The sequence below is a fragment of the Daucus carota genome, chromosome 1 (genome assembly GCF_001625215.2).
Source record: "Daucus carota subsp. sativus chromosome 1, DH1 v3.0, whole genome shotgun sequence".
In the NCBI taxonomy this organism is placed as follows: Eukaryota; Viridiplantae; Streptophyta; class Magnoliopsida; order Apiales; family Apiaceae; genus Daucus; species Daucus carota.
The window spans coordinates 51,250,524-51,278,514 of NC_030381.2; the positions used below are offsets into that span (position 1 = coordinate 51,250,524).

Sequence of the window (27,991 nt, forward strand, 5' to 3'; positions counted from 1 at the left end):
TTAGATATATTAAACAGATAATATATTTTCAATAATTTTCTATGGATGACACTCAGTTTTCCTGCATATTCATAAAAAAGTCAAAGTTCTAATCCGTACCCAAAATAACATAACTAATTTAATGAAATTGGAAAATATTTCTGAAAAATTATCAAAGGAAATTCTTTTAAACATTTTTTAAACAAAAATTACTATACTCAGAGTCCAAATCCATCCTCAATATTTGTGTTAATAAGATTGAAGTCCTTTGGGTTATTACTTATTAGTTATTACAGTTGATGCACTGAGCCAGTTAGTCCATGAGGCTGTCCAAATAACATTGTCAGCAGGTCTGTGGGCTTTTAAAGATAGATTTTATCTCCATTGGGTCCGATTCATATTCTCCAAAACGTTATCCTATCTTCAATATCTAAATGTCCCATGACATTTCTCATCTTTTACTGGCTCACAATATTTCTTATGATCTTCACAGCTCAAGGCCTCAAAAACTTTGTAGACCATCAGCTCACAATTCTAAACATGTAACTTCTGTTTAGTATACCACTCTTTCCATTTTCTGATATTGCAGAGTTCTAAATTTGGATATGATGGTGTAGCTGAGAAGATGATGGTGAAGACCTCAGTGCTTCATCAACCTCATTTGCTTGTTCATCATGAAGATCACTCACAAGGCCAAGAATCAAGAAGTTTGAAGTTGAGAGAGCAAGAATGCATGTCATTGGCCAAGAAATGCAGGAACTTGAGGGAATTCAAGCAAGTGCATTGTCATGTAGTGAAGTTTGGCTTGTTTTTCAGCTCTCTTTGCTCAAGTAATCTTCTTTTAACTTGTGCTCAATCATCTTGGGGTAGTATGGACTATGCATGCTCAATCTTTAATCAAATTGATGATCCGGGTTCTTTTGAGTTTAATGTTATGATAAGAGGCTATGTTAAAGATTTGAACTTTGATGAGGCTTTGTTTATGTATCATGAAATGCTTGATATGGAAGTTGAGCCGGATAATTTTACATTTCCATTTCTTTTGAAGGCATGTGCGCGATTGCGTGATATTAGGAAAGGGGTACAGATTCATGGGCATGTGTTTAAGTTTGGATTTGAAGATGATGTGTTTGTACAGAATAGTTTGATTAACTTTTATGGGAAATGTGAGGAATTGAGGAAGTGTTGTTGTGTTTTTGAGAAAATGGAGCAAAGAAGTGTTGCTTCTTGGAGTGCTCTTATTGGAGCTCATGCAAGAAATGGTTTGTGGGCTGAGTGTGTTGGTATTTTCGGGGACATGATCAGGGAAGGATGTTTGAGACCTGAGGAGAGTATATTGGTTAGTGTGTTATCTGCTTGTACCAAATTGGGAAACTATAATTTGGGGCAATGTATTCACGGGAATTTAATTAGGAATATGATTGGGCGCAATGTTATTGTTGAGACTTCACTAGTAGACATGTATCTGAAATGTGGCTATCCAGAAAAAGGGTTGTATTTGTTTGATAGTATGGTTGAAAAGAACCATTTGACATACAGTGTAATGATCTCTGGTCTAGCCGCTCATGGATGTGGTGCAGAAGCTCTAATGGTTTTCTCTAATATGCTCGAAGAAGGTCTGGAACCGGATGATGTCATATATGTGAGTGTTTTAAGCGCGTGCGGTAATGCTGGCCTTGTCGAGGAAGGCCTACAGCTTTTCAATAGGATGAAAAACGATCATAACATAGAACCAACTATTCAACACTATGGGTGTTTGGTTGATCTTTTGGGAAGAGCTGGGAGACTAGATGAAGCTTTTGAGGTAATCACGACCATGCCAATGGAGCCAAATGATGTTGTATGGCGTAGCCTTCTTGGTGCTTGCAAGACTTATTCAAATATCCAGATGGGGGAAATTGTAGCTGAAAAGCTGATGCAAATGAAGTCGAGAAATGCTAGCGATTACTTGGTTCTATCACATATATATGCAGAAGCTCAGAGGTGGAAAGATGTAGCTATTACTCGCACAAAAATGGCTGAAAGTGGATTGAGTCAGACACCTGGATTTAGCTTCGTTGAGGTGAAGAAGAATATCTACAAATTTGTTTCACAAGACATGACACGACCACAATGTAACGGTGTCTATGATATGCTACACCAGATGGAGTGGCAGTTAAAATTTGAAGGGTATTCCGCAGACACTTCTCAGGTGTTGCTTGATGTAGATGAAGAGGAGAAAACGGAGAGATTAAGTAGACATAGTCAGAAGTTGGCAATTGCCTTTGCATTGATACACACATCAGAAGGATCTCCTATAAGAATATTAAGAAACTTAAAAATGTGCAGCGATTGTCACACATACACCAAGTTCATATCCAGAGTTTTTGAACGAAGGATTATAGTTAGAGATAGGAATTTGTTCCACCATTTTGAAGATGGCAGCTGCTCATGCAGAGATTACTGGTAAATGAAATTTTTTATACATATCTTTTTTACATTTAGTGTGAATTGTCAATTTTAGTTCATGACCAGTGTATTTGAGGATGTAAGAGTATCCTCAAAAGTAGGGGTGTCGATGGATCGGATTTGGATCGGCCTTGATCCATATCCTGATTCGTTTAATTTACCGGATTTGGATTCGGATCGGATTATAGCCGGATTTTTTATAACATGATCCATATCCGGATCCGTAGGATATTCGGATTTTCGGATCGGAGATCCGCTCCATGTATATTTTTAAAATTCTATTCTTTATATTTAGAATTTTCGGATCACAGAAAAATTGAAATATTGCAAAATAAAAATTATAAAACGAAGTTATATAAAAACACACATCCTGAAAAAACAGAATAGAGTTACACAGAATGGCCAAATTTGTACTGACTAACAATATTATAAACCACTAGCTAAGACTTTGGTCCCCAAACTGCTAAGACTCCACTCCAACCTAAAGCCCAAGACGCAAGCGTAAGTCTGTCTATATTAGTTTTACTTTTATTTACTTATACATATATATATATATATATATATATATATATATATATATATATATAAGTCGGATCGGATTATTTCCGGATCGGATCGTATTGAATCCATATCCTATGTATATCGGATCGGATTTTTTTCGGATCGGATTATATTTTAGATGATCCATATCCGCTCCGTTAGCTTCTGGATCGGACCGGATCTGACCGGATATCCGATCCATTGACAGCCCTACTCAAAAGCCTACAAGCTACAAGGTCCTTACTAATTAGGCCATGCTACCTGAGTAATTATAAGGTATTATTAGTACTTAAACACTACAATTTACTTCATAAGATAGCAGGATAACTCTTCTCTTAAGCGACAACATAAGGATCTCTCGCTAGCATGGCTAAAAATTTGTGAGCTGTACTCTTTTAGATTGGTGGTGCTTGCGTTACCTAAGGCTAAAGTACAAAATGTGCATCAAATCCGCTTTCACCAGGATATCCAGCAAACAGGGTAGCAATGAAAACTTGGGTTGGTGGTTTCTGTTGATCTAAACATGCGTATAGTGAAGTATAGAGAGTTTAACAGTTGCACGAATATGTACAAATATATAACTTACAAATTTTAATATATAAGTACAGTATTGCACCACAAAATAACCAGGGAACCTGATGGTTCTATATGTACTTATCCAAACATACAAACATACAAATATAAAAAGATAAAAAAGGGAAATGTGCAAGTACAAACTCTTCCTTGTCACTTTAAGAGAGTAAATATCAGAAAGCCTATTTTTACTCTCACCCATGTTACTGTCTGCGCTGCAGAAGTTTGTCTCTTGCCAAATGTAACCGCTTAATAGCAACACTGATGTCAATTCGTTTTCCTGGTGTCACTTCTGAACATAATATCCCCACTTCAAAAACCGATGCCAGGCAAACCTCTACGACAGCCCTGCTGTATGATGGATTTATAGTCATGCCATGTTCTTCTTGATCGAGTATAATCCGTGGATCAACAATATCCATCACTGTTTGAGGGAGTGCCTTTCTTACAAAGTCATGAAGATCATTGGCATTGTCTGTTATTATGCTGCTATCTGTAGGCCGCTTCCCTGAAAACATTTCTAGTAGGAGGATTCCAAAGCTATACACATCTCCCTCTGCAGATATCTCCCCAAACATTCCATACTCTGCAAAGCAAAAGGGTTTACAAAATTGACCTAAAACGACATTTATGATATATAATAGTCCTCGAAGTTTTACAGTTTCCGGTAAATAAGATTTCAAGCAAGATATAGTAATCGTGTTAACTCAATATATAAAAACACTACTCAATATTGATATGGAAAAACAGTATGAAAAGTCACAGAGGTCACCTGGAGGGACATATCCAACTGTTCCACGTACACCAGTTGAACTCATTTGTGATTGATTGACGTCACTTGTAGTAGCAGCAGCAAAACAGAACTTCGCCAAACCAAAGTCACCGATACGAGCAACAAAATCCTCATTAAGAAGAATATTACTTGGCTTTAGGCCGCAATGAATGATACTTGCATGGGTGTGATGATGTAGATAATCTACTCCCAGTGCAACATCTATGGAAATATTTAATCTTTGAAGTAGCGACAAGTTCCTTTCATAACCTTGGTAGGAAGTACTTGGGTGCAGCCAGCTGTCTAGGCTTCCATTTGTCATGAACTCAAAAACCAATGCCTTGAAATCATTGCCCTTAAAATCAGTGCTAGAGCATGCTGTGATGATCTTGATAAGATTCCGATGACGAATATTCTTCAAAGTTTCACACTCTGCCAAAAAACTCTTGTTCGCTCCACGTACCTCAAAGTTTAGAACCTTCACAGCAACAATGTGGTCCACTGATTCCAGAACTCCTTTGTAAACTGAACCGTATCTTCCTTCACCGAGCAAATTGTTAGGAGAAAACTCATTTGTAGCTAGTTGAAGGTCTTGGTAAGAAACTTTGAGATATTTGGTGTCCTTTAGTACTGGGACAGGGTCATTAAACTTCTTGGAGTTTTGACGTCGATAATAAAACAAGGCAAGACAAGCTGACAAGATACCAAGGGGTACAAGAACTAGGATTAGAATTATTCTCGGGCTAAATGTTTTTCTCTTATTCCTGGAGGCTTTTACAGGACAAGCAGGCAAATGCAATGCTTGAATTCCTCCACAGAGCTCCAAATTTCCACTGACCGAAAAAGCACTAATGTTTGAAAAGAGACCTCTTTCCGGCAATTCACCTCCAAGCTTTTTGTGTGACAGATTTAAAAAAATAAGCAGATGAAACCCTTCAAAAAATCTTGGAATACTTCCAGAGATACTATTGTTTGACAAATCTAGATTTGCAAGACTTTTTAAATCTTTAAACGAAGATGGAATTGTACCTTGAAGAAGGTTTGCATTCATATCTAATTCCTCCAGCATAACACAATCACCCAAACTAGCTGGTATATCACCCGTAAGTTTGTTGTATGAAAGATCTAGTTGAATCAAAATTTTCAGACTTCCAATGATTGAAGGTAATGGTCCTGTGAATAGATTCTGGGCCAAATATACGAAAACACATTGGGAACAATTCACAATGTGTTCAGGTATTACACCTCCAAGTTTATTGATCGCAAGGGACAGTTTCTGTAAAGCTCGAATGTTAAACAAATCAGTAGGTATTCTTCCTTGAAGCATATTCATATCCAAATAGAGTTCACCTAATTGAGTGATGTTACTAATGGAAGTTGGAATTACTCCTGAAATGTTTTTTTCGCTCAGAGCAAGTTTGCCTAACTTTGATAGCTCTCCAATTGACTCCGGAATAGTCCCTGTTAAGATGTTGTCAAAAAGTGAAAGTTCCATCAAGTTCACAAGGCCTCCAATTTCACGGGGTATAGTTCTGCATATGTGGTTGCCAGACAGATCCAAATGTTGAAGAGTGGTGGAGAGGTTTACAATGGAAATTGGGAGCTGCCCTCTTAAAGCATTCGTAGATAAAAGCAACATACTTAAATGGGTACAGTTGACCAAAGAATTGAAGAAGTTCAAGTCATTGTGCCATTGATTACCTCCAAGTCGATTGTTTTCCATATTTAACACCTGAAGATAAGCAAGGCTTCCCAATTCCATTGGAACAGGGCCAGAAATTTTGTTACTGCTTATGTCAAAGCGAACAAGATTGGACGCATTAGTTATTGATGCTGGTAGGGGGCCAGATAATCTGTTCCCACCTGCATAGAATTCTTGAAGCTTTGGAAGGGTGAAGCCCAGATCCACCGGAAGCATACCTTGCAGCCCATTATCAGTAAAAGAAACGATATAGAGGGATGAAATGTTGTAAATTTGTTGAGGAAATCACCCTGCAAATTATTCCTTCCCAAAACAAGATTCTCGAATTTTGTGTGATGAGCAATTTCCAAGGGTATGCCTCCCACCAGATAATTAGACGCTAGATCAAGATAGCGAAAAGATGATATATTTCCTATTGAAGGTGGAATTGAGCCAGTGAAATGATTATGTCCAAGTTCAAGCAGATGTAGTTCAGACCAAGAAACAAACTCAGTAGGTAGTTTTCCTTCAAGATCATTATCATACATACTGATCATTCTGATATCTACACAATGACTCAGATTGGAAGGAAATTTACCTTGAAAATGATTGTATGCCAATTCAAGATAATGTAAACGAAACAGTCGGCCAATTTCATTTGGAATTGAGCCATGAAAGTTGTTTTGATAGAGGTTAATTCGCCTAAGAAAGGAGAGATTCCCAATATGAGGAGATAATGTGCCCACCAGTTGTGTATTGTAGAGATTAAGTAATATTACCCTCTGCCGTCTGTGGTCGCATGAAACTCCTGTCCACTGACAGAAGTGCATGGAGTTGTTCCACGAGCTCAGCGAGTCTGAGGGGTCATTTGTTATTGAAGCCTTGAGAAAAAGCAAAGCTTGGTGATCAGTGACATTGTTTGAGAATGGAGCCACAAATGTTATGGAGGTCTCGTATACACAACTTAAGAGTAAAATGAACCTGAGAAATCTGAGATTCATGGATGGACAATAAACAGAGAAATTAGTGCAGGAAGGAGGAAGTATATATTAGTAGTTCAATAAGGTATGGGGAACAACTTTAGTTAGTACGCATGCAGCAAACAACACTCTTTGTGTGCTCAGTTGGGGTCATTATCTGGAATCCGATTATATAAGATTAATAATTTCATACGATCACTTTGAATTATTCCATAGTAATTTTAAGAATTTATATCGGTCATTTTGATTTTTAAGATTTAAATATAAGACATATTTAGTTTATTTTATATTTACTAGAATTAAACTATTAAAGTACTGGATGTCAGAACCGGTGCTCGGCTCCTCATAAATGATGTTAGGATCGGCCTGCTCATCCGCGGTTTGGAGATTTCACAGGAAAAGAAAATCCTTAAATGATGGTGTCTATGACTATCCTGTAAAGTATTGGTAGTGCGCAAGCAATAACTCTTTCAGTGGTCGTGAATTGAGCAATATATAGTCTCCACCCTCCACTCTCCAGCCATTTGTTTAGGTTGGCGACTCGGTAAGTCAAGCATTTCAAGTAACAGAGTTGATCAAGTAAACAGAGTAAAGTCATTCCACTGACAGAAGTTTAGTTCTCTTACCCTTTGAAGTTTGCCGCTGACAGAATAATACAATGAGCATATATATGAAGCTGCTTAAAGGTAGAAGTGGACCTGAAAATTAAGTTCCTTCCAACATAAAATGCTTGCAGCTAGGAAGGGTGGTGGTATTAGGAGGAAGGTTTACCAGACTTATATTATATTCTAGCATTCCCTATCACTCCAAAGTTTTGGTCGAATGATTAAATGCGAGAATATCAGGGTCGTAGGAAGTCGAACTCGAGTCTCTTGGGAGTTTGAGCTCTATTACCATGTTAAATGATCATTTCTCCCTGAGGGTATTAGAGCATCTCCAAGAAACTCCTAAATGAGCTCATAAATCAAAAATACAAAGAGCATGATCATAGATAGATCATCAAGAGACTCTTAGTGGTTCTTAAAAAACTTCCAAGCGCATTTTCATATAATGAAGTTAGGCCTGCCTCAATTATTCTTCTTCTAGCTTGTGTACAATCATCTCTGGGTAGTATGGACTATGCATGTTCAATCTTTAATTAATTAAATTGATGATCCAGGTTCTTTCAAATTTGATATGATGATGTGGGCTGAGTGTGTTGGTATTTTCATGCTTCATGCTTGTACCAAATTGGGGAGCTATGATGTGGGCTGAGTGTTCAATTGGAGAAAGTTGAACTGGACATCTGGAACTAAAGCTCAAGTCTCTCCGAAAGCAAGAATGTTTGTTTGAATATATTAAGCCATGTTTTAGTACAATTACAAATCAGTTCCCAATCTGTGGTATCAAGATATAGAAACAGAGGAAAATCATGGATTGCAGAGACATAGGTCACTGGATGTGCTGCAAAAGTTTGTCTCTTGCTGCATGTAGCTGCTTAATAGCAACACTAATGTCGATGCGCTCTTTGGGCATTTCAACTGAACATAGTATCCCCACTTGAAATATTGATGTCAGGCATACCTCTAAGGTAGCCTTGCTGTATGAATGATTTGTTGTTAAACCATGATCTTCTTCATCTGTTATGATCTGTGGATCCACAATGTTCATAACTCTTTGTGGGAGTGCATTCCTCACATAGTCATGAAGATTATTATCATTGTCCAGCAATGCGCTGCTACATGTTGGTCGTTTTCCCGAAAACATTTCTAGCAGAAAGATTCCGTAGCTATATACATCTCCCTCTGTAGATATCTCAGCACCCATTCCGTACTCTGCACAACTAACATGTCAAGACAATTTCCAAAAATAATGTTTCACAGAATATTGTTGATTACTTATATAGTAAATAGAACCGTTACATAAAATCTTCGAGTACTATATAGTGATGGTGTAAATAAGAGTGCTGAACAGTAGTATAAACCATTAACCAATCATTTTTAAAGTCACCTGGAGGCACATATCCGATTGTTCCACGTACACCAGTTGAACTCGTTTGTGCTTGATTGATGTCACTTGTAGTAGCATCAAAGCAAATTCTCGCCAAACCAAAGTCACCAATATGAGCAACAAAATCATTGTCAAGAAGAATGTTGCTGGGCTTTATGTCAGAATGAATAATACTTGTATGACTGTGATGGTGTAAGTAATCCAATCCTAATGCAACATCAATGGAAATATTTATTCTTTGTAATAGAGTCAAGGTTCTTTCATTACCTTGATCGGATGGATTTGGATGCAACCAGTTGTCCACACTCCCATTACTCATGAACTCAAAAACCAGTGCTTTAAAGTCATTGCCTTTATAATCACTGCTAGAGCATGCTGTGATGATCTTGATAAGATTACGATGACGAATGTGCCTTAATGTTTCACACTCTGCCAAAAAAGCCTTGTTGGCTCCACGTAGTTCAATATTTAGTACCTTCACAGCGAGTATATGCTCCACTGATTCGAGAACTCCTTTGTAAACTGAACCGTATCTTCCTTCACCAAGCAAATTGTTCGGAGAAAATTCATGTGTGGCTAGTAGAAGGTCTTGGTATGAAAGTTTGGGATATTGATCATTCTTCAAAACTGGGGCCAGGTCATTCAACTTCTTGGAGTTTCGAACTCGATAATAAATCAAGGCAAGACATGCTAAAAACATACCAAGGGGTACAAGAACGGGGATTAGTATTATTCTCAAGGCCAATGCTTTTTTCTTGTTCCTCGGGGCTTTTTCATGACAAGGAGGCAAGTGCAATGCTTGAATACCTCCGCAAAGCCCCAAATTTCCAAGAACCGAAAAAGCATCAACTTTTGAAAATGTACCTTCTTTTGGAACTTCACCTTCAAGCTTGTTGTGTGACAAGTTGAGAAATTTGATTAGACGAAACCCTTCAAAAAAGCTTGGAATGCTCCCAGAGATGTTATTGTTCGAAAGATCTAGAAATAGAAGGCTCTTCAAAGCTTTGAAAGAAGATGGAATACTATCTCGAAAAAGATTTTTATCCATGATTAGCACCTCCAGCATCACACAACCACCCAAAGTAGCAGGAATATCACCTGTTAGTCTGTTGCTAGAAAGATCAAGTCCATTCAAATGTTTCAAGTTTCCGATACTTGATGGAACTTCACCGCTAAATAAATTTTGGGACAAATTAAGGAAAAGACAACGGGAAAAGAACCCGATTTCTTCAGGTATCTTGCCTCCAAGTCGGTTGTTAGCAATGGACACTACCTCCAGAGTTGAGATGTTAAACAATTCAGTAGGTATGCTTCCTTGGAGCCCATTCCCATCCAAATAGATAACCACTAAATTAGTAATGTTACTAATGGAATTTGGAATTGCTCCTGTAATGTTGTTTCCATTCATTGTTAGCCTGCCTAACTTTGATAGTCTTCCGATTGACTGTGGAATGCTCCCCGTTAAGAAGTTGTCTCCTAACAGAAGATTTATCATGTTGACAAGTTTTCCGATTTCATGAGGTATGCTTCCGTATATGTGGTTTCCATGCAGATACAGGTTTTCTATAGTGGTGGAGAGATTTGCAACAGACTTAGGGAGCTCCCCTGTTAAACTACTCTGGGCTAACACCAATGACTTAAGATGGGTGCAATTAACCAAGGAATTGAAAAAGCTCCAGTCATTAGGCCGCAGAGTATCTCCAAGTGTATTACGACCCAGACCTAGCCATTCAAGATTAGGAAGGCTGCCCAAATTGTTTGGTATAGGCCCAGTAATATTGTTAATTGACATGTCAAAGATAACAAGATTGGACGCATTAGCTATTGAAGGTGGAAGTGGTCCTGTAAAAATGTTATTTGAAGCAGAGAATTGTCGTAGTCTAGGAAGCTGGGTGAAGCCCAAATCTGCTGGAAAAGTTCCTTTTAAGACATTATTGGCTAGACTAACACTAATGAGGGTTGAAATGTTGTAAAGTGGTAGGGGAACCATACCCGACAACCTGTTTGCTGACAATTGAAGAAACTCTAATTTTGAAAGATAAGCCACTTCCAGAGGTATCGCCCCAGCTAGATTATTATCAGATAGAAAAAGATTACGAAGAGATGATATGTTCCCTATTGAAGGTGGAATGGATCCATCAATATGATTGTGTGTAACACCAAAACTATCAAGCTTAGACCAAGAAGAAAAATCAGTGGGTAGTTTCCCTTCAAGATCGTTGCCATCCAAATCGATGTATGTGATATCTCTGCAGTGCAGCAGATTGGCAGGAAATCCACCTTGAAAAGAGTTGTTTCCCAGGGAAATATGTTGTAGCCGCCACAGTCGACCAATTTCACTGGGAATCCAGCCATGAAAATTGTTTCGATAGAGGAAAATTGACCTCAGAAACGACAGGTTTCCTATATGCGGAGACAATGTACCAGCCAGATTTAGTGATGACAGGTCGAGTACGGTTACCCTTGGTCTTCTGCGGCTGCATGTAACACCTGTCCAATGACAGAAGTGGATGGAATTATTCCATGAGTCTAGCACACCCGAGGGGTCATCTGTTATTGAATACTTGAAAGAAAGCAAAGCCTGTTGATCGGTGACATTGTTTGAAAATGAGTATACAAAAGTTGTTGAGGTTCCCAATACAAATAAGAAGAGTATGTTGAAAGGGAGAAAGTTGAAAACCATGCTTGTACAATTAAGATGCAAAAGTGCTAGGGGGGGTGAAGTAATATATATAGGTTTTCACATATAATCTGCAACTCTGTGGTATCTGCCTCATCAAATGGTTTAGAATTTCGACATTCACATATTTCCTTCTCAGACAAAGGTCAACACTCCTAGTGAGAGTAATGATAAATTTTGAGGACCATTTGCATTGAGCTGCCAACAGAAATTCGTGCACAAGTTTAATCGGTGTCCAGAGATAATCACGGATCTTGCTTTATGTGCACTGTCAATATTTTAAACATCAACTTTAGAAAATTTTACGCTGGTTTAGTGGTATGATTATAGAAAAGTTGAGAGATCTTAGCTTTGGAAAATTGCAGGCTGGTTTCAGTGCAGCAAAGTCAGATTCTCAATCTTCTTTTAACAAACTTAAAACCTCACAAATCAGTATATGTTCTTATACTAATTGTCCGATAAACAAGAGTTGAATCCTTGTATTTATTCATCAGCAGCTAAAGATGATATTGTAGTATGCTTTCGTGCTCAAGGAAGAAGTACTTAGTTTTGTTGCTACATTTTCCTACGCGCCAATTTTCGTGCTGGTAATAATTTGAACTGAAATCGATCGTATGGCATGGGCTGGACTAGCAAGTCTAGCACTTGCATATATTAATAATATACTTCCACCTCCTAAAGCCGTGCTCTTGACTGTCGAGGCAGAACACTTGTGAGGTCACTGGGGGTACACGGCTGATTCTGACTCTTTTAACACTTGAATTGAGTCTCAGGGACATTAACAAGTCTTTCCTTTCAGCCTTGATACGTATACAATTAAATGGGACCGAGGGAGTAGCAATTTTCTAAGCTTTTTTGTAAAATTTTTATGGAAATATGGACTTGGAGATTTTTCTTGAGAGGAGGAGGGCACTGGATCATATTGTATTATAACACCAAGTTAATATCAATGATTTTTAATCGCATGATTACAAATTAGAGATAGGAATGTTTTTACTCATTTTGCGAATGGAAATGTTCTTGCAAAAGATTACTGGTAAATGAGCTTTTTGATATACATCTATGTTGCATTTGTATTAACATCAGGTGAATAACAATGATCCATCCTGGTATTTAAACTTGGTGAATTTTCTGCATAGCTTTTTCTTGTTTTGTTTTTACAACTATTCACATGGCAGAAACAGATCAAGTTCTGAATTGTCTTTCTGTTTGTGGTGTTGATCTGGCGAGGACGAGCATTACCAGTAAAGCTCATAATAATTTATTCACAGATATTTGAAGATTCAAAATAAAATCAAAGAGAAGAATTCTTTTGTTGTTTTGTACAATAAGTAAGCTGGGCCATTTGATTTATGCATGACAAATGTGATCTTAATTTTCTATTACCCTTAACCCATTTGATGTAGCAAATACAACAGAGTACAGATAATATAAAAGGCCAAGAAAGACACGACAACATGTATCAGATTCATTCACGCGAATTACAAAGCCACAACATGCCAGGTTCATTAAAACTCTCTATAATACAGAGATACTATTTTGTGTCTATGCAACAGATCCATTCACCTTCAGTAAACCACCCATGTACTTGTCTTCGGGAATGTCCTCCAGAAGTAGGATACAAGGCGCAGGTAGTGAAGCATGCGGTACAAATAGTTTCCCTTGTAAAAACATCAGATAAAACATTTATTCACCTGGTAGAGAAGAACATATAAAATCAAACTAGGTGGTAACAATAGAAGCTATGCAAAAAATCAATCAAGTCAAGAATCTTAAAGCCTGAACTTGATACACACCAGACCTAAGTTGCGAGTATCAGTTACCTGATCACAAAATGGTTTAGCAACTGTAAACAGGTACAAATTAGGCAATACAGATCCAGATTAGCCAATACAAAAAAACAAGGGAACCTGATGGTACTATAGAATGCTTTAAGTCAATTAACATACATGCAAAGTTGTATCATTAGGAGATTGACTGTATTTATAGAAGAGTAAATATAAAAATTCTCACATATGTTAGTGCCTGAGCTGCAGAAGTTTCTCTTTTGCTATATGTAACTTCTTAATAGCAACACTAATGTCAATGCGCTTTTGTGGCAACTCTTCTGAACATAATAACCCCACTTCAAATATTGATTCCAGGCATACCTCCATAATAGCCCTGTTGTATGATTGATTGACAGTCAATCCATGTTCTTCTTGATCTAGTGATATCCGCGGGTCAGCAATGTCCATCACTCTTTGCGGGAGTGCCTTCTTCACATAGTCATGAAGATTATCACCGCCATCTATTAATATGCTGTTATCTGTTGGCTGTTTCCCCGAGAAAATTTGTAGTAGAAGAATGCCATAGCTATACACGTCTCCCTTTGTAGATATCTCTCCAAACATTCCATATTCTACATATTCAGAGGTTTAAAAATATATTATAAACATAACATTTTGCAATAGTACGGAGCAGTAATAAACACTGATGAAAATTCCAGCATAAAAAGTCACCTGGAGGAACATATCCCACTGTTCCACGGACACCAGTTGAACTCATTTGTGCTTGATTGATGTCAGTTGTTGTCGAAAAGCAGAACCTTGCCAAACCAAAATCACCGATACGAGCCACAAAATTCTCATCAAGAAGAATGTTACTTGGCTTTAGGTCGCAATGAATGATACATGCATGGGTGTGATGATGCAGATAATCTATTCCTAATGCAACATCAATGGAAATATTTAATCTTTGGAGTACAGACAAGTTTCTTTCATACCCTTGATAAGAAGGACCTGGATGCAACCAACTGTCTAGACTCCCATTAGTCATGAACTCAAAAACCAATGCCTTGAAGTCATTGCCCTTAAAATCAATGCTAGAGCATGCTGTGATGATCTTGATAAGATTCCGATGGCGAATGTTCCTTAATGTTTCACACTCTGCCAAAAATGTCTTGTTGGCTCCATGTATTTCACCGTTTAGTACCTTCACAGCAACTAAGTGTTCCACTGATTCAAGATGTCCTTTGTAAACAGAACCATATCTTCCTTCACCGATCAAATTGTCCGGAGAAAACTCATTTGTAGCTAGTAGAAGGTCTTGGTATGAAAGTTTGGGATAGTGGTCATCCTTCAATCCTGAAACAGGCTCATTCAACTTCTTGTAATTTAGACGTCGGTATGAAATTAAAGCAAGACATGCTAACAAGACACCAAGGGGTACAAGAACTAAGATCAGTATTGTTCTTAAGGCAAATGTTTTTTTCTTCTTCCTGGAAACTTTGTCTGGACAAGAAGGCAAATGCAGTGCTTGAACACCTCCACAAAGTTCCCAATTTCCAACGACTGAAAAAGTGCTAACTTTTGAAAACAGACCTTCCTTTGAAACTTCACCTTCAAGCTTGTTATGCGACAGATTGAGGAATATAATTTGATGAAACCCATCAAAAAAACTTGGAATACTCCCAGAGATGTTATTGTTGGAAATATCTAGATATGCAAGATTTTTCAAAGCTTTGAAAGAGGATGGAATTTTACCTTGGAAAAGGTTTCCTCCCATATATAGCTCCTCCAACATCAAACATCCTTCAAGAGTGGCGGGTATATCTCCTGTTAGTTTGTTATATGAAAGATCTAGTCTAGCCAAATGTTTCAAGCTTCCAATGTTGGATGGAAGTGGACCGGTGACTAAATTCTGAGACAAATTAAGGGAAATACAATGAGAAAGAAACACAATTTCTTCGGGTATTACCCCTCTAAGCATGTTGTTAGCGAGGAATAGGTCCTCTAGAGTTGAGATGTTAAACAATTTAGTGGGTATGCTTCCTTGGAGCACATTACCATCTAAATAGAGTTCAACTAAGTTAGTAATGTTGCTAAAGGAAGTTGGAATCACTCCTGAAATGTTGTTTTCACTCAAATATAACCCACCTAACTTTGATAATCTTCCTATTGATTGTGGAATACTCCCCGTTAAGAAGTTGACTTCAAAATTAAGATGTATCATGTTGACAAGTTTTCCGATTTCATGAGGTATGCTTCCGTATATGTGGTTCCCATACAGATACAGGTCTTCCACAGTGGTGGAGAGATTTGCAATGGAACTAGGGAGCTCCCCTCTTAAACTATTCTCGTGTAAGCCCAACGTCCTTAGATGGGTACAATTAACCAAGGAATTGAAAAAGCTCCATTCATTAGACTGCATATTCTCTCCAAGTGGATTATGACCCAGCGCTAGCCATTCAATATTAAGAAGGCTACCCAAATTTTTTGGTATAGGCCCAATTATGTTGTTAAATGATAGGTCAAGGATGACAAGATTGGATGCATTAGCTATCGAAGGTGGAAGAGGGCCCGTAAAAGTGTTATTTCCAGCGGAGAACTGTTGCAGTCTGGGAAGCTGGGTGAAGCCAAAACCTGGTGGAAGCGTTCCTTTAAACCTATTATCTTCTAGACCAAGAGAAAGGAGGGACGAAATGTTGTAAAGTGGTAGGGGAACCATACCTGACAACCTGTTTCCTGACAAACCAAGAACCTCTAGTTTTGTGAGATGAGCCACTTCCTGAGGTATCTCCCCAACTAAAGTATTATCAGCTAAATAAAGAGCACGAAGAGATGATATGTTCCCTATTGAAGGTGGGATGGATCCATCAAAATGGTTCCGCGCAACAGAAAACACATTAAGCTTAGACCAGGAAGAAAAATCAGTGGGCAGTTTTCCTTCAAGATCATTGCTTTCCAAATTCATGTATGTGATATCTCTGCAATGAAGCAGATTGGCAGGAAATCCACCTTGAAAAGTGTTGTTTCCCATAGAAAGATGTTGTAGGCGAAAAAGTCGACCAATTTCACTGGGAATCAAGCCATGTAAACGGTTTTCATAGAGGTATATTGTCCTTAAAAATGAGAGATTTCCAATATGAGGAGACAATGTACCCGCCAAGCCTAGTGATGAGAGGTCGAGTACGGTTACCCTCTGTCTGCTGCGGCTGCATGTAATGCCTGTCCAATGACAGAAGTGGAAGGAATTGTTCCATGACTCTAGCACACCAGAGGGGTCCTCTGTTATTAATAACTTGAATGAAACCAAAGCCTGTTGATCAGTGACATTGTTTGAAAATGAATATACAAATGTTGTCGAGGTTCCCAGCACAAATATCAGGATAATGTTAAATCGGAGAAATTTGAAAGTCATGGTTGAGCTATACAAAATAGAAACTGCAGCAGGGGTGAAGTATTGGTACTGAACATCCGGCAAAACAGAATCATCAACATTTATAGTCTCAGATGAGTACTTATCTTTTAATATTAATATGTTTTGTCTCCAGCAAGCATCTTCACAAAGTCAAGCACTAGCCAAGAGTGGTGGAAATCTTTTCCTAATTAATCTTTTCAAAGGTTAAATAGTTGATTAATGATTACTAATCATGTTACGGCTGAGAAATATATCACTGATATAATATTTTTAAATCCTGAATTAAATTTCTAAAATTTAGAACTGATGTATCAGTAGTGCGCATGCAGCAAAACAGACTCTTTGCATAACTCAGTGCTTGACTGCTTGTCAATTAGCCAATATATACAGGCTACAATCTCCAGCCACTTTTTTGGGTTGGCGGCTTTGTTAGTCAAGATATATAAGCTTGAAAAGATTCAGCCAATGGCACTGGAAAGCAATTGCATTAACTTTCTTAGTGCTCAACTGCTTGTCGATCAACAAATATAGTCTGCACTCCTCAGCCATTTGTTTCGGAAAAAATTGAGGTTGTTCAGTGCCTGTCAAGACTTTCACCATTTAGACACCTATCCATAATTCACCCATTCTACCAGGGGAAGCCGTGAACTCCAGCCTTTCTTCTTTTCTTCTTCTACTGCCTTATTCTCAATCGCTTTTTCAGTTGAAATTCTCTGTGCATCTTCCATATATAACTTGCACAGGATGTTTGTTTACCCTTAGTCCCAACTCTTGCACTGTCAATATTTTAAATATCAACTTTAGAAAATTGTAAGCTGGTTTGATTATAGAAAAGGTGAGGGACCTTGGCTTTAGACTTTTTTTGCTAAATACTTTGGCTTGAGAAAATTGAAGGCTGGTTTCAGTAAAGAAAAGTTGATTCTCAATCATTTTTAATAAAAACTTACAACCTTACAATTAGTATCTGTTTTATGATAATTGTCGGGCTAAATGAGAGTTATGCTACAATTGTAAGGTTCAATGCTATACTTTATGCTACAGTTAACTACAACTGACGCAAAGTACTTTCTGTGACAGTCATTTTTTAACCGACGTTTAAAGTCTCAACTATATGCCACAGTTAACCTTTAACTGACGCCTTTAAATTATTTTCTGCAACAGTAAATCTTTAACCGACGCTTAAAGGCTCAACTTTATGCCACAGTTAACTTTTAACTGACGCGCTTAAATTACTTTCTGCAACGGTTAATCATATAACGGGCTTCAATATTTTTTTATAATATTTTTTACATTATTTATAAAATTGAATTTGTATTACAACATTACACACATATATTTATTTACACCTTTTATAATTTTTTTGACTATATTTTTCTATGATATATTGTTGCATATAATTTTGAAATTTATTATTACAAGTAGTTATATTATAATAGCATTTAAATAAATATTTTAAAACTTTGTTTTAAACAATATGATATTATAATAACTTTTTACAATACTTTTTTATAATATTGAAATGCTTTTGCAAATTATCCCCTCACGTTATATTTTATCATATAACGGGCATCACATATTTTTTTAAAATATTTTATGATTATTTACAAAGTTGAATTTATATTAAAATATTATACATGTATATTTTTTTAATTACACTTTTTACGGGAGTAGCAAACACGATTAACTAAGTAACATAGAGACACCATGGGTTGTTGCTTAAAGTAAAGAAGTGAATTAGAAGGAAATAAATAAGTTAATAAAATGTTTGAAAAAAGTGAAAACTCTGGAGAAAAAATTAGCATTCTCGAACTTTTAAAAATGTTTCCACTTATTTATATAAACAGGTCGAGAGTTAGCATTCTCAACTTTTAAAAATGTTTCTACTTCTTTAAAAAAAAATTACTTATTTATATAAACATGTTGAGAAGAGCATAAGATTAGAAGCAACTTCTGCTTCTGTTAAACAAACATGACTATAGAGTGCAACTTCTATGTAATGGTGAAATCTGTTCGGAATCGTGTGCCCTTGAAGTCATATCTTGGCTTAATTATAGAAGACTGTCGTGTGTTTTTCGATCTCTAAATAAAATTAGATTGTTTTTTGTCAAACGGTCCGCTAATACTGTAACCCAGAGAATCATATCATGTGTGAGGTCGTGTTTTCGGACCCAAACCTAAGTTGTGTGTCTCACTAATTACCTTATCATAAAATGGTTTAACAACTGCACAGAATTAAGCATCAGTGCCAAGTACACTGGTACAAATTAGGCAATATAGATCCTAACTAACCAATACAAAATAGCAAGGGAACCTGATGATAATATTGTAATGCTTCAAAGTCAAGTAACATACATCCAAAGTTATATCATTAGGAGTGTCTGCGCTGCTGAAGTTTGTCTCTTGCTATATGTAGCTTCCTAATAGCAACACTAAATGTCAATGCGGTTTTGTGGCATCTCTTCCGAACATAATAACCCCACTTCAAATATTGATTCCAGGCATACCTCCATCATAGCCCTGCTGTGTGTTTGACTGACAGTTGATCCATGTTCTTCATGATCTAGTAATGTACGCGGATCTGCAATGTCCATCACTCTTTGCGGGAGTGCCTTCTTCACGTAGTCATGAAGATTACCAACACCATCTATTAATATGCTGTTTTCTGTTGGCCTTTTCCCTGAGAAAATTTCTAGTAAAAGAATTCCATAGCTGTATACATCTCCCTCTATAGATATCTCTCCAAACATTCCATACTCTGCACAGTTAAAGGGTTAAAAAATTGGCAAAAATAAAATTTAAAATATTATGGAGATGAATCAAATATTTATGGACAGTTGAGTATCAAAAATCACCTGGAGGAATATATCCAACTGTTCCATGGACACCAGTTGAGCTCATTTGTGTTTGATTGATATCACTTGTAGTAGCAAAGGTAAACCTCGCCAAACCAAAATCACCTATATGAGCAACAAAATCCTCATTAAGAAGAATATTTTGTGGCTTTATGTCAGAATGAATGATACTTGTGTGACTGTGATGATGTAGGTAATCCACTCCCTGTGCGACATCAATGGCAATATTTAGTCTCTGAAATAGAGTCAAGTTTCTTTCATTTCCTTGATAGGAAGGACTTGGATGCAACCAGCTATCTAGACTTCCATTAGTCATGAATTCAAAAACCAACGCTTTGAAGTCGTTGCCCTTGAAATCTATGCTAGAGCATGCTGTGATGATCTTAATAAGATTCCGGTGACGAATATTCCTCAACGTTTCACACTCAGCCAAGAAACTCTTGTTTGCTCCATGTACTTCAACGTTTAGTACCTTCACAGCAAGTATGTGCTCCACCGATTCGCGAGCTCCTTTGTAAACTGAACCATATCTTCCTTCACCTAGAAAATTGCTTGGGGAAAACTCATTAGTAGCCAGGAGAAGATCTTGGTATGAAAGCTGAATGTGTTGGTTTTCCTTCAATACTGGTACATGGTCATCCAGCTTCTTGGAATTTCTTCGTCGATAACAAATGCAGGCAAGACATGCTGACAAGACCCCGAGGGGTACAAGAACTAGAAGTAGTACTATTCTCAGGGCTAATGATTTTTTCTTATTCCTGGAGACATTTACAGGACAAGCATCCAAATGCAATGCTTGAATACCTCCACAAAGCTCCGAATTCCCAATGACTGAAAAAGCACTAACGTTTGAAAAGAGACCTCTTTTTGACACTTCACCTCCCAGCTTGTTGTCCGACAGGTTGAGGAATATAATTTGATGAAACCCGTCAAAAAATGTGGGAATATTCCCGGAGATATTATTGTTTGAAAGATCTAGAAGTGCTAAATTTTTCAGAGCTTTTAAAGAAGTTGGAATTTTACCTTGAAAAAAGTTTCCTTCCAAATATAGTTCTTCCAACATAACACAGCCACCTAGAGTAGAGGGTATATCTCCTGTAAGTTTGTTGTATGAAAGATCTAATACATCCAATTGTTTCAAGCTTCCAATTTTGGATGGAAGTGGCCCAGTGAATAGATTTTGTGAAAAATCAAGGTAATAACATTTAGAAAGATACTCAACTTCCTCAGGTAGTACACCTCTAAGCCTGTTGTTAGCGAGTGAAAATTGCTCCATCGTTGAGATGTTAAACAATTGAGTAGGTATGCTTCCTTGGAGTTTATTATCCTGTAACCTGAGCCCGTATAATTGAGTGATGTTGCTTATTGAAGTGGGAATCATTCCTGAAATGTTGTTATTATTCAAACCTAGTCCGCTCAACTTAGATAGCTTTCCAACTGATTCTGGAATGGTCCCTGTTAACAAGTTCTCATACAAATTAAGTACTCTCATGTTCACAAGTTTTCCAATTTCACGGGGTATGCTTCCATACAGGAGATTTCCATACAAATACAATTCCTCCATAGTGGTGGATAGATTTACAATGGAATATGGGAGCACCCCTCTTAAACTACTCTCATGTAAGCCCAGTCTCCTTAGATTGGTACAATTGACCAAAGAATTAAAGAAGCTCCAGTCATTAGGTCGCATACTCTCTCCAAGTAAATTATGACCCAGACCTAAGGTTTGGAGATTAGGAAGGCTACCCAAATTGTTTGGTATAGGCCCGGTGATATTATTTTCAACGATTTCAAAATCAACAAGATTGGATGCATTATTTATTGATGGTGGAAGTGGACCTGAAAATTTGTTCCGTCCAACGTAGAATTCTTGCAGCTTAGGAAGGGTGAATCCCAAATCTGTTGGAAGTGTTCCTGCCAACTCATTCACGCTTAGACTAACACTAAAGAGTGATGAAATGTTGTAAAGTGGAAGGGGAACCACACCCAACAAATTGTTTACTGATAAATCAAGATATTCTAATTTTTTAAGATGACCAATTTCCACAGGTATATGCCCTTCAAGATTGTTAATTTCTAGACGAAGCCCGTGAAGAGAAGACAAATTCCCTATTGAAGGTGAAATGGATCCAGTAAAATGGTTCTTTCCAAGATAAACCAAATAAAGCCTTGGCCAGGAAGTAAACACAGTAGGTAGTTTTCCTTTTAGATTGTTGCTATACATACTTAACTTTCTGAGATCTACGCACTGACTCAAATTGGGAGGAAATATACCCTGAAAAGAATTGTATCCAAGATTAAGTTCTTTTAGACGTAAGAGTTGACCAATTTCATTTGGGATTAAGCCGTGAAAATTGTTTTCATAGAGGTAAATTCCGCGGAGAAAGGAGAGATTACCAATATTAGGAGACAAGGTACCCGTCATGTGTTGATAGGTGAGATTCAATGCTGTTACCCTCTGTCGTCTGCTACTGCATGTAACGCCGTTCCACTCACAGAAGTGGATGGAGTTGTTCCATGAGTCTAGTGCACCCAATGGATCATCTGTTATGGAAGCCTTGAAAGAAAGCAAAGCTTGGTGATCAGTGACATTGTTTGCAAATGCATCTACATGTGTTGTTGAGTTTTCTAATACAAAAATTATAAGGAAAATGAGGAATGGACGAAAGCAGAAAGCCATGATTGCACTATGAGAAAAAGAATAGAAAATAATGTGGGTATCAACTCTTAAGTCTTATCAAGTGTTGATAGTGCATGTAAACAAAACATGGTGTCTATTTATAAATAGAACTTTGGCTACTTTAGCGCAGGGGGATGCATTTTAATAAGTGGAGATCAACTTTTAAATATTCCAAAATAAGGGTACCAATTTTCCAAAGTTAAAGGAACATATATAGTGCCCACAAGTCCACAACACTTATAGTCAGAGTTTATGGCTAACTAATTAAAATACTTTTCAGTTTTATGACAAAAAAAAAATTAAAATACTTTTCCCACATTCCACTTTAATATTAGTTGTCCATTCATATTTTCTATTTTGTTAATTTTAATATTTTTTTTCTAATTTCTATCATGTTCAATTTTTATATTTTAGGGAGTATAGAGATATTTGATCAGGAAATTGATCACCATATATTTCCAATTAAAATATTTATTAATGTATTAATAGTTCTAATACACATACTAAAATGTTTGAATATTATTTACAAAACTTAAATATACTATCAAAATATATTTAATCAAAATTAGATATTTAAAATCAAAAAAAATATAACACAATAATTATTGTAACATAGAATAATATCTAAAACTACACTCAATTATATAATAAATAAATTTAATATTTAATTTCATAACAAAAAATTAACAGACTAACATATTATTCGGACAAGTAAATAAAATTAGAATAACTCACTAATAACCGGGTAGTAAAAGAGAGAGGGGCTCAGGTTCAAGTAAGAACTTCTAGCGATGCTGGAACTCTGAAAGGCTTAAGTATGAACTTATAGCGATGCTGGAACTAGGAATCTTCTCAGAGGGTAATCCCGTTTTAAGACTAACTCGGATTAAAATTGGTAAAATAGGTTAAATTTTAAAAAAAATAAAGAGAAAGGAAAAAAATATTTAGAAAACTGAAAAGCAAATATAATATATTAATTATTTAACACTCGTAGAATTTGTATAATACTACTATATATATATAATTAATTATTGATCTACATATTAATAATTTAATTTATAATAATAATTTTTTAATACATGTTTCTATCCAAATATTCTTTCTGAGTAAATTCCCTAATTTTTTCTTTACTTTAATCCTATTACTCATTACTCCCCAAGTTACCGCCTAAAACCAGATTCCCATTTTTAGAACACAGAAAAGATTAAGAGCCCCAACGTAATGGAGTAATGCAGCAATTACTGCACTTGTTCATGGCTTCGGATAAATCCAAGGCCCTCCTCTGAAACTTTTGCGGTTCTATTCCTCCCCTTCTCTGATAATGATTCAGGGGGTGATCTACACAAAGAGCGGGAATAAGTAGGACAAGCTATAATGATCACAACTAAAGCATAATATTACTGGTAAAGCTCGTAATAATCAATATCTGAAGAATTACAAAAAAATCTTACAGACAAAATTCTTCTTTCGTTTTCCACTATAAGAAAGCATCACAACTCGTTTACATATTAAAGAGAAAGAATGAAATAAGCTGCAATTAAAGCCAATGACACCCAAGAATGCTTCTGATGGAGTCGGACCTTGTCAGCTGTGCCGTATAAACGGCTTTAGACAGGCTGCTGCCAAAAAAGGATTACAGGCTAGAGCAAGGAACTCAGTCTACTCTTGTAGAACACACGGAAGGTCCTGACTACTTAATAATCCATCTAGAGCATGTAACAACATGAACAAACAAAACATCGTGTTTGCTCTGTCCTGCATACATCCATCTCTTTCATACTATAATTTTCCATAATCATCCCAGCTGGCCAGCCACAACTAACAAGAATATCATAGTGGTAGTCTAAATTATTAAGCATTAAAGTTGAACTGGATACACGCCAAATCAAAGTTGCGGTCATCTTTAGGCTGAACACAGAGCATAAAATCAGGAGTAGTATTGAGTACCTAAGTAAAAATTGGGGCAATACAGATCCAAATTAAGCATGAAAAATTAACTAGGGAACCTGATGGTCATATAGCATTGTAATTTTAACTCAAGTAACATATGTTTAGATCCAAATTTACTGTATAAAAAGACAGAAAAATGGGAAATACATAAGTACAAATTTTTCCTTGTCACTTTAGGAGAGCACATATCAGGATGCCTACTTTTACTCTAATCCAAGTTATTATCTGCGCTGCAGAAGTTTGTCTCTTGCTACATGTAACTGCTTAATAGCAACACTGATGTCAATTCGTTCTCCTGGCGTCACTTCTGAACATAATATCCCCACTTCAAAGATCGATCTCAGGCATACCTCAATGCCAGCCCTGCTGTATGATGGATTTACAGTCATGCCATGTTCTTCTTGATCGAGTATGATCCGTGGATCAACAATATCCATCACTGTTTGAGGGAGTGCCTTCTTCACAAAGTCATGAAGATTATTTTCATTGTCTGTTAATATGCTGCTTTCTGTAGGTCGCTTCCCTGAAAACATTTCTAGTAGGAGAATTCCAAAGCTATACACATCTCCTTTTGCGGATATCTCTCCAAACATTCCATACTCTGCAAAGCTATAGAGTTTTTAAAATTGGCAAAAAGAACATTTATGATATATGATAGTAATTAAAGTTGTCTGACAAGTTCCAGTAATTAAGATTTCAAGCAAAATATATTAATCGCTCAACTCAATATTTAAAGCACTACCCAATATTGATCAGAAAAACAGTATAAAACGTCACCTGGAGGAACATAACCAACTGTTCCACGTACACCAGTTGAACTCATTTGTGGTTGATTGATGTCACTTGTAGTAGTAGAAAAGTTGAACCTTGCCAAACCAAAATCACCAATACGAGCCACAAAATTCTCATCAAGAAGAATATTACTTGGCTTTAGGTCGCAGTGAATGATACTTGCATGGGTGTGATGATGCAGGTAATCTACTCCCAGTGCAACATCTATGGAAATGTTTAATCTTTGGAGTAGAGATAAGTTTCTTTCATACCTTTGATATGATGGACCTGGATGCAACCAACTCTCTAGACTCCCATTAGTCATGAACTCAAAAACCAGTGCCTTGAAGTCATTGCCCTTAAAATCAATGCTAGAGCATGCAGTGATGATCTTGATAAGATTACGATGACGAATGTTCCTCAGTGTTTCACACTCGGCCAAAAATGTCTTGTTGGCTCCACGTATTTCACTGTTTAGTACCTTCACAGCAACTAAATGTTCCACTGATTCAAGATGTCCTTTGTAAACGGAAGCATATCTTCCTTCACCGATCAAATTGTCCGGAGAAAACTCATTTGTAGCTAGTAAAAGGTCTTGGTATGAAAGTTTGGGATATTGGTCATCTTTCAATACTGAGATGGGGTCATTCGACTTCTTGGAATTTCGACATCGATAATAAATTAAAGCAAGACATGCTAACAAGATACTAAGGGGTACAAGAACCGTGACTAGTATTATTCTTAGGGAAAACGCTTTTTTCTTATTCCTTGAGACTTTTTCTGGACAAGCAAGAAAATGCAATGCTTGAATACCTCCGCAAAGCTCCAAATTTCCAACAACTGAAAAAGAACTAACTTTTGAAAATGGACCTTCTTTAGGAACTTCACCTTCAAGCTTGTTGTGCGATAGGTTGAGAAATATAATCTGACGAAATCCAACAAAAAAGCTTGGAATACCCCCAGTGATGTTATTGTTCGAAAGATCTAGATATGCTAGATTTTTCAAAGCTTTGAAAGTGAATGGAATTTTCCCTTTAAAGAGGTTTCCTTCCAAAGATAGCATCTCCAACATTACACAATCGCCAAAAGTGGCCGGAATATCTCCTGTTAGTTTGTTGTATGAAAGATCTAGTGCAGCCAAATGTTTCAAGCTTCCAATGCTAGATGGAAGTGGACCTGTGAATAGATTTTGAGACAAATTAAGGTTAACACAATGTGAGAGAAACATAATTTCATCATGTATCACCCCTATAAGCCTGTTGTTAGCAAGGCTTACTTGCTCTAGAGTAGAGATGTTAAACAATTCAGTAGGTATCCTTCCTTGGAGCACATTTCTTTCTAAATAAAGAACAACTAATTGAGTAAAGTTGCTGACGGAAGTTGGGATCAATCCTGAAATGTTGTTTCCCCTCAAATCTAGCCTGCCTAACTTTGACAGAGCTCCAATTGATTGTGGAATGCTCCCCGTTAAGAAGTTGTCTCCTATATCAAGAAGTATCATGTTGACAAGATTTCCAATTTCACGAGGTATGCTTCCGTATATGTGGTTCCCATACAGATACAAGTATTCCATAGTAATGGAGAGATTTGCGATGGAACTAGGCAGCTTCCCTCTTAAACCACTCTCATGTAATCCCAATGTGTTTAGATTGGTACAATTAACAAATGAATTGAAAAAGCTCCAGTCATTGGGACGCATATTCTCTCCGAGTGGATTCTGACCCAGTCCTAGAATTTGAAGATTAGGAAGGCTACTCAAAATATTCGGTATAGGCCCTGTTATATTGTTAACAGTTATGTCAAAGATAACAAGATTGGACGCATTAGCAATTGAAGGCGGGATTGGACCTGTAAAAGAATTATTTGAAGCGTAGAACTGTTGTAGTCTGGGAAGCTGTGTGAAGCCTAAACCTGATGGAAGCGTTCCTCTGAACTTATTTTCGGATAGACCAACAATAGAGAGGGAAGAAATGTTGTAAAGTGGCAGGGGAACCATACCTGAAAACCTGTTCCCTGTCAAATCAAGATCCTCTAATTTTGCAAGATGAGCCAGTTCCAGAGGAATCTCGCCAACTAGATTATTAGAAGATAGATAAAGAACACGAAGAGATGATATATTTCCTATTGAAGGTGGAATGGATCCATCAAAATGATTGAGCATAACAACAAACACATCAAGCTTAGACCAAGAAGAAAAATCAGTGGGTAGTTTCCCTTCAAGATCGTTGCCTTCCAAATCGATGTATTTGACTTCTCTGCAATGTAACAGATTGGCAGGAAATCCACCTTGAAAAGAGTTGTTTGCCAGATCAAGATTTCGTAGGCGCCACAATCGACCAATTTCATTTGGAATCGAGCCATGAAAGTTGTTCTCATTGAGGTAAATTGTCCTTAGAAATGACAAGTTTCCCAAATGAGGAGACAATGTACCCGCCAAGTTTAGTGATGAGAGGTCGAGTACTGTTGCTCTCTGTCGCCTGCGGCTGCATGTAATGCCTGTCCAATGACAGAAATGGACGGAACTGTTCCATGAGTCTAGGACACCCAATGGATCAGCTTTAATAAAAGCCTTAAAAGAAAATAAAGCTTGCTGATCAGTGTCATTGCTCGAAAATGCAAAAACATATGTTTTTGGCCTGGCTAATACCAGAAGAGTAAAGAGGATGCTGAATCGGAAAATCATGGTTTTGGACAATTAATAAGAGAAATTGTCAGGGGAATTTTGGTTTATTGCTTGTAGAACTTTTATGGACATTATATACAACCTTCGTAGTGACATTATATTCACTGTGCTTCTCAGTCGCCAATTTCTTTCCATGGACAGTGTACTGTATATTAATGGATGGATTTGAAAGCTAAGAATGTTTTTGAAGTTGTCAAGGAGGTATATAACTGTTAGCTAAAAGTGTAAATAT

General features: G+C 37.0%; 6 protein-coding genes across 9 annotated transcripts; 1 reads left to right on the top strand and 5 right to left on the bottom strand.

Annotated features, from left to right (window-relative positions):
• The first annotated feature begins 390 nt into the window (after positions 1 to 390).
• Positions 391 to 24,559, top strand: LOC108207988 (pentatricopeptide repeat-containing protein At1g31920). The gene is made up of 2 exons (XM_017378458.2): positions 391 to 2,424; positions 24,542 to 24,559. Coding segments are annotated over exons 1-2 (1,821 nt in total). The 5' UTR covers positions 391 to 604; the 3' UTR covers positions 24,543 to 24,559.
• LOC108224336 (probable LRR receptor-like serine/threonine-protein kinase At3g47570) lies at positions 3,187 to 7,033 on the bottom strand. Its single transcript, XM_064086000.1, has 2 exons — positions 4,313 to 7,033; positions 3,187 to 4,126 (listed from the first exon to the last, which is right to left on the bottom strand). Exons 1-2 carry the CDS (start codon positions 6,228 to 6,230, stop codon positions 3,744 to 3,746), a joined length of 2,301 nt encoding a protein of 766 aa, XP_063942070.1. The 5' UTR covers positions 6,231 to 7,033; the 3' UTR covers positions 3,187 to 3,743.
• LOC108224341 (probable LRR receptor-like serine/threonine-protein kinase At3g47570) lies at positions 8,405 to 11,645 on the bottom strand. Its single transcript, XM_017398921.1, has 2 exons — positions 8,963 to 11,645; positions 8,405 to 8,787 (listed from the first exon to the last, which is right to left on the bottom strand). Exons 1-2 carry the CDS (start codon positions 11,643 to 11,645, stop codon positions 8,405 to 8,407), a joined length of 3,066 nt encoding a protein of 1,021 aa, XP_017254410.1.
• LOC108224349 (probable LRR receptor-like serine/threonine-protein kinase At3g47570) lies at positions 13,019 to 16,888 on the bottom strand. 2 transcript variants are annotated; one of them, XM_064086002.1, is made up of 3 exons: positions 16,133 to 16,888; positions 14,144 to 16,045; positions 13,019 to 14,043 (listed from the first exon to the last, which is right to left on the bottom strand). In XM_064086002.1, exons 1-3 carry the CDS (start codon positions 16,821 to 16,823, stop codon positions 13,661 to 13,663), a joined length of 2,976 nt encoding a protein of 991 aa, XP_063942072.1. In that variant the 5' UTR covers positions 16,824 to 16,888; the 3' UTR covers positions 13,019 to 13,660. The 2 variants fall into 2 exon arrangements, with proteins under 2 accessions (XP_063942072.1, XP_063942071.1); XM_064086001.1 differs by having other exon boundaries at positions 14,144 to 16,888.
• On the bottom strand, positions 18,984 to 22,412 carry LOC108209268 (probable LRR receptor-like serine/threonine-protein kinase At3g47570). 3 transcript variants are annotated; one of them, XM_017380094.2, is made up of 3 exons: positions 20,699 to 22,412; positions 19,676 to 19,780; positions 18,984 to 19,578 (listed from the first exon to the last, which is right to left on the bottom strand). In XM_017380094.2, exons 1-3 carry the CDS (start codon positions 22,353 to 22,355, stop codon positions 19,253 to 19,255), a joined length of 2,088 nt encoding a protein of 695 aa, XP_017235583.1. In that variant the 5' UTR covers positions 22,356 to 22,412; the 3' UTR covers positions 18,984 to 19,252. The 3 variants fall into 3 exon arrangements, with proteins under 3 accessions (XP_017235583.1, XP_017235581.1, XP_017235578.1); XM_017380092.2 differs by having other exon boundaries at positions 18,985 to 19,578; positions 19,676 to 21,950; positions 22,073 to 22,355; XM_017380089.2 differs by having other exon boundaries at positions 18,985 to 19,578; positions 19,676 to 22,412.
• Positions 24,353 to 27,919, bottom strand: LOC108195784 (probable LRR receptor-like serine/threonine-protein kinase At3g47570). Its single transcript, XM_017362746.2, has 2 exons — positions 25,083 to 27,919; positions 24,353 to 24,906 (listed from the first exon to the last, which is right to left on the bottom strand). Exons 1-2 carry the CDS (start codon positions 27,757 to 27,759, stop codon positions 24,527 to 24,529), a joined length of 3,057 nt encoding a protein of 1,018 aa, XP_017218235.1. The 5' UTR covers positions 27,760 to 27,919; the 3' UTR covers positions 24,353 to 24,526.
• Between the last annotated feature and the right edge of the window lie 72 nt (positions 27,920 to 27,991).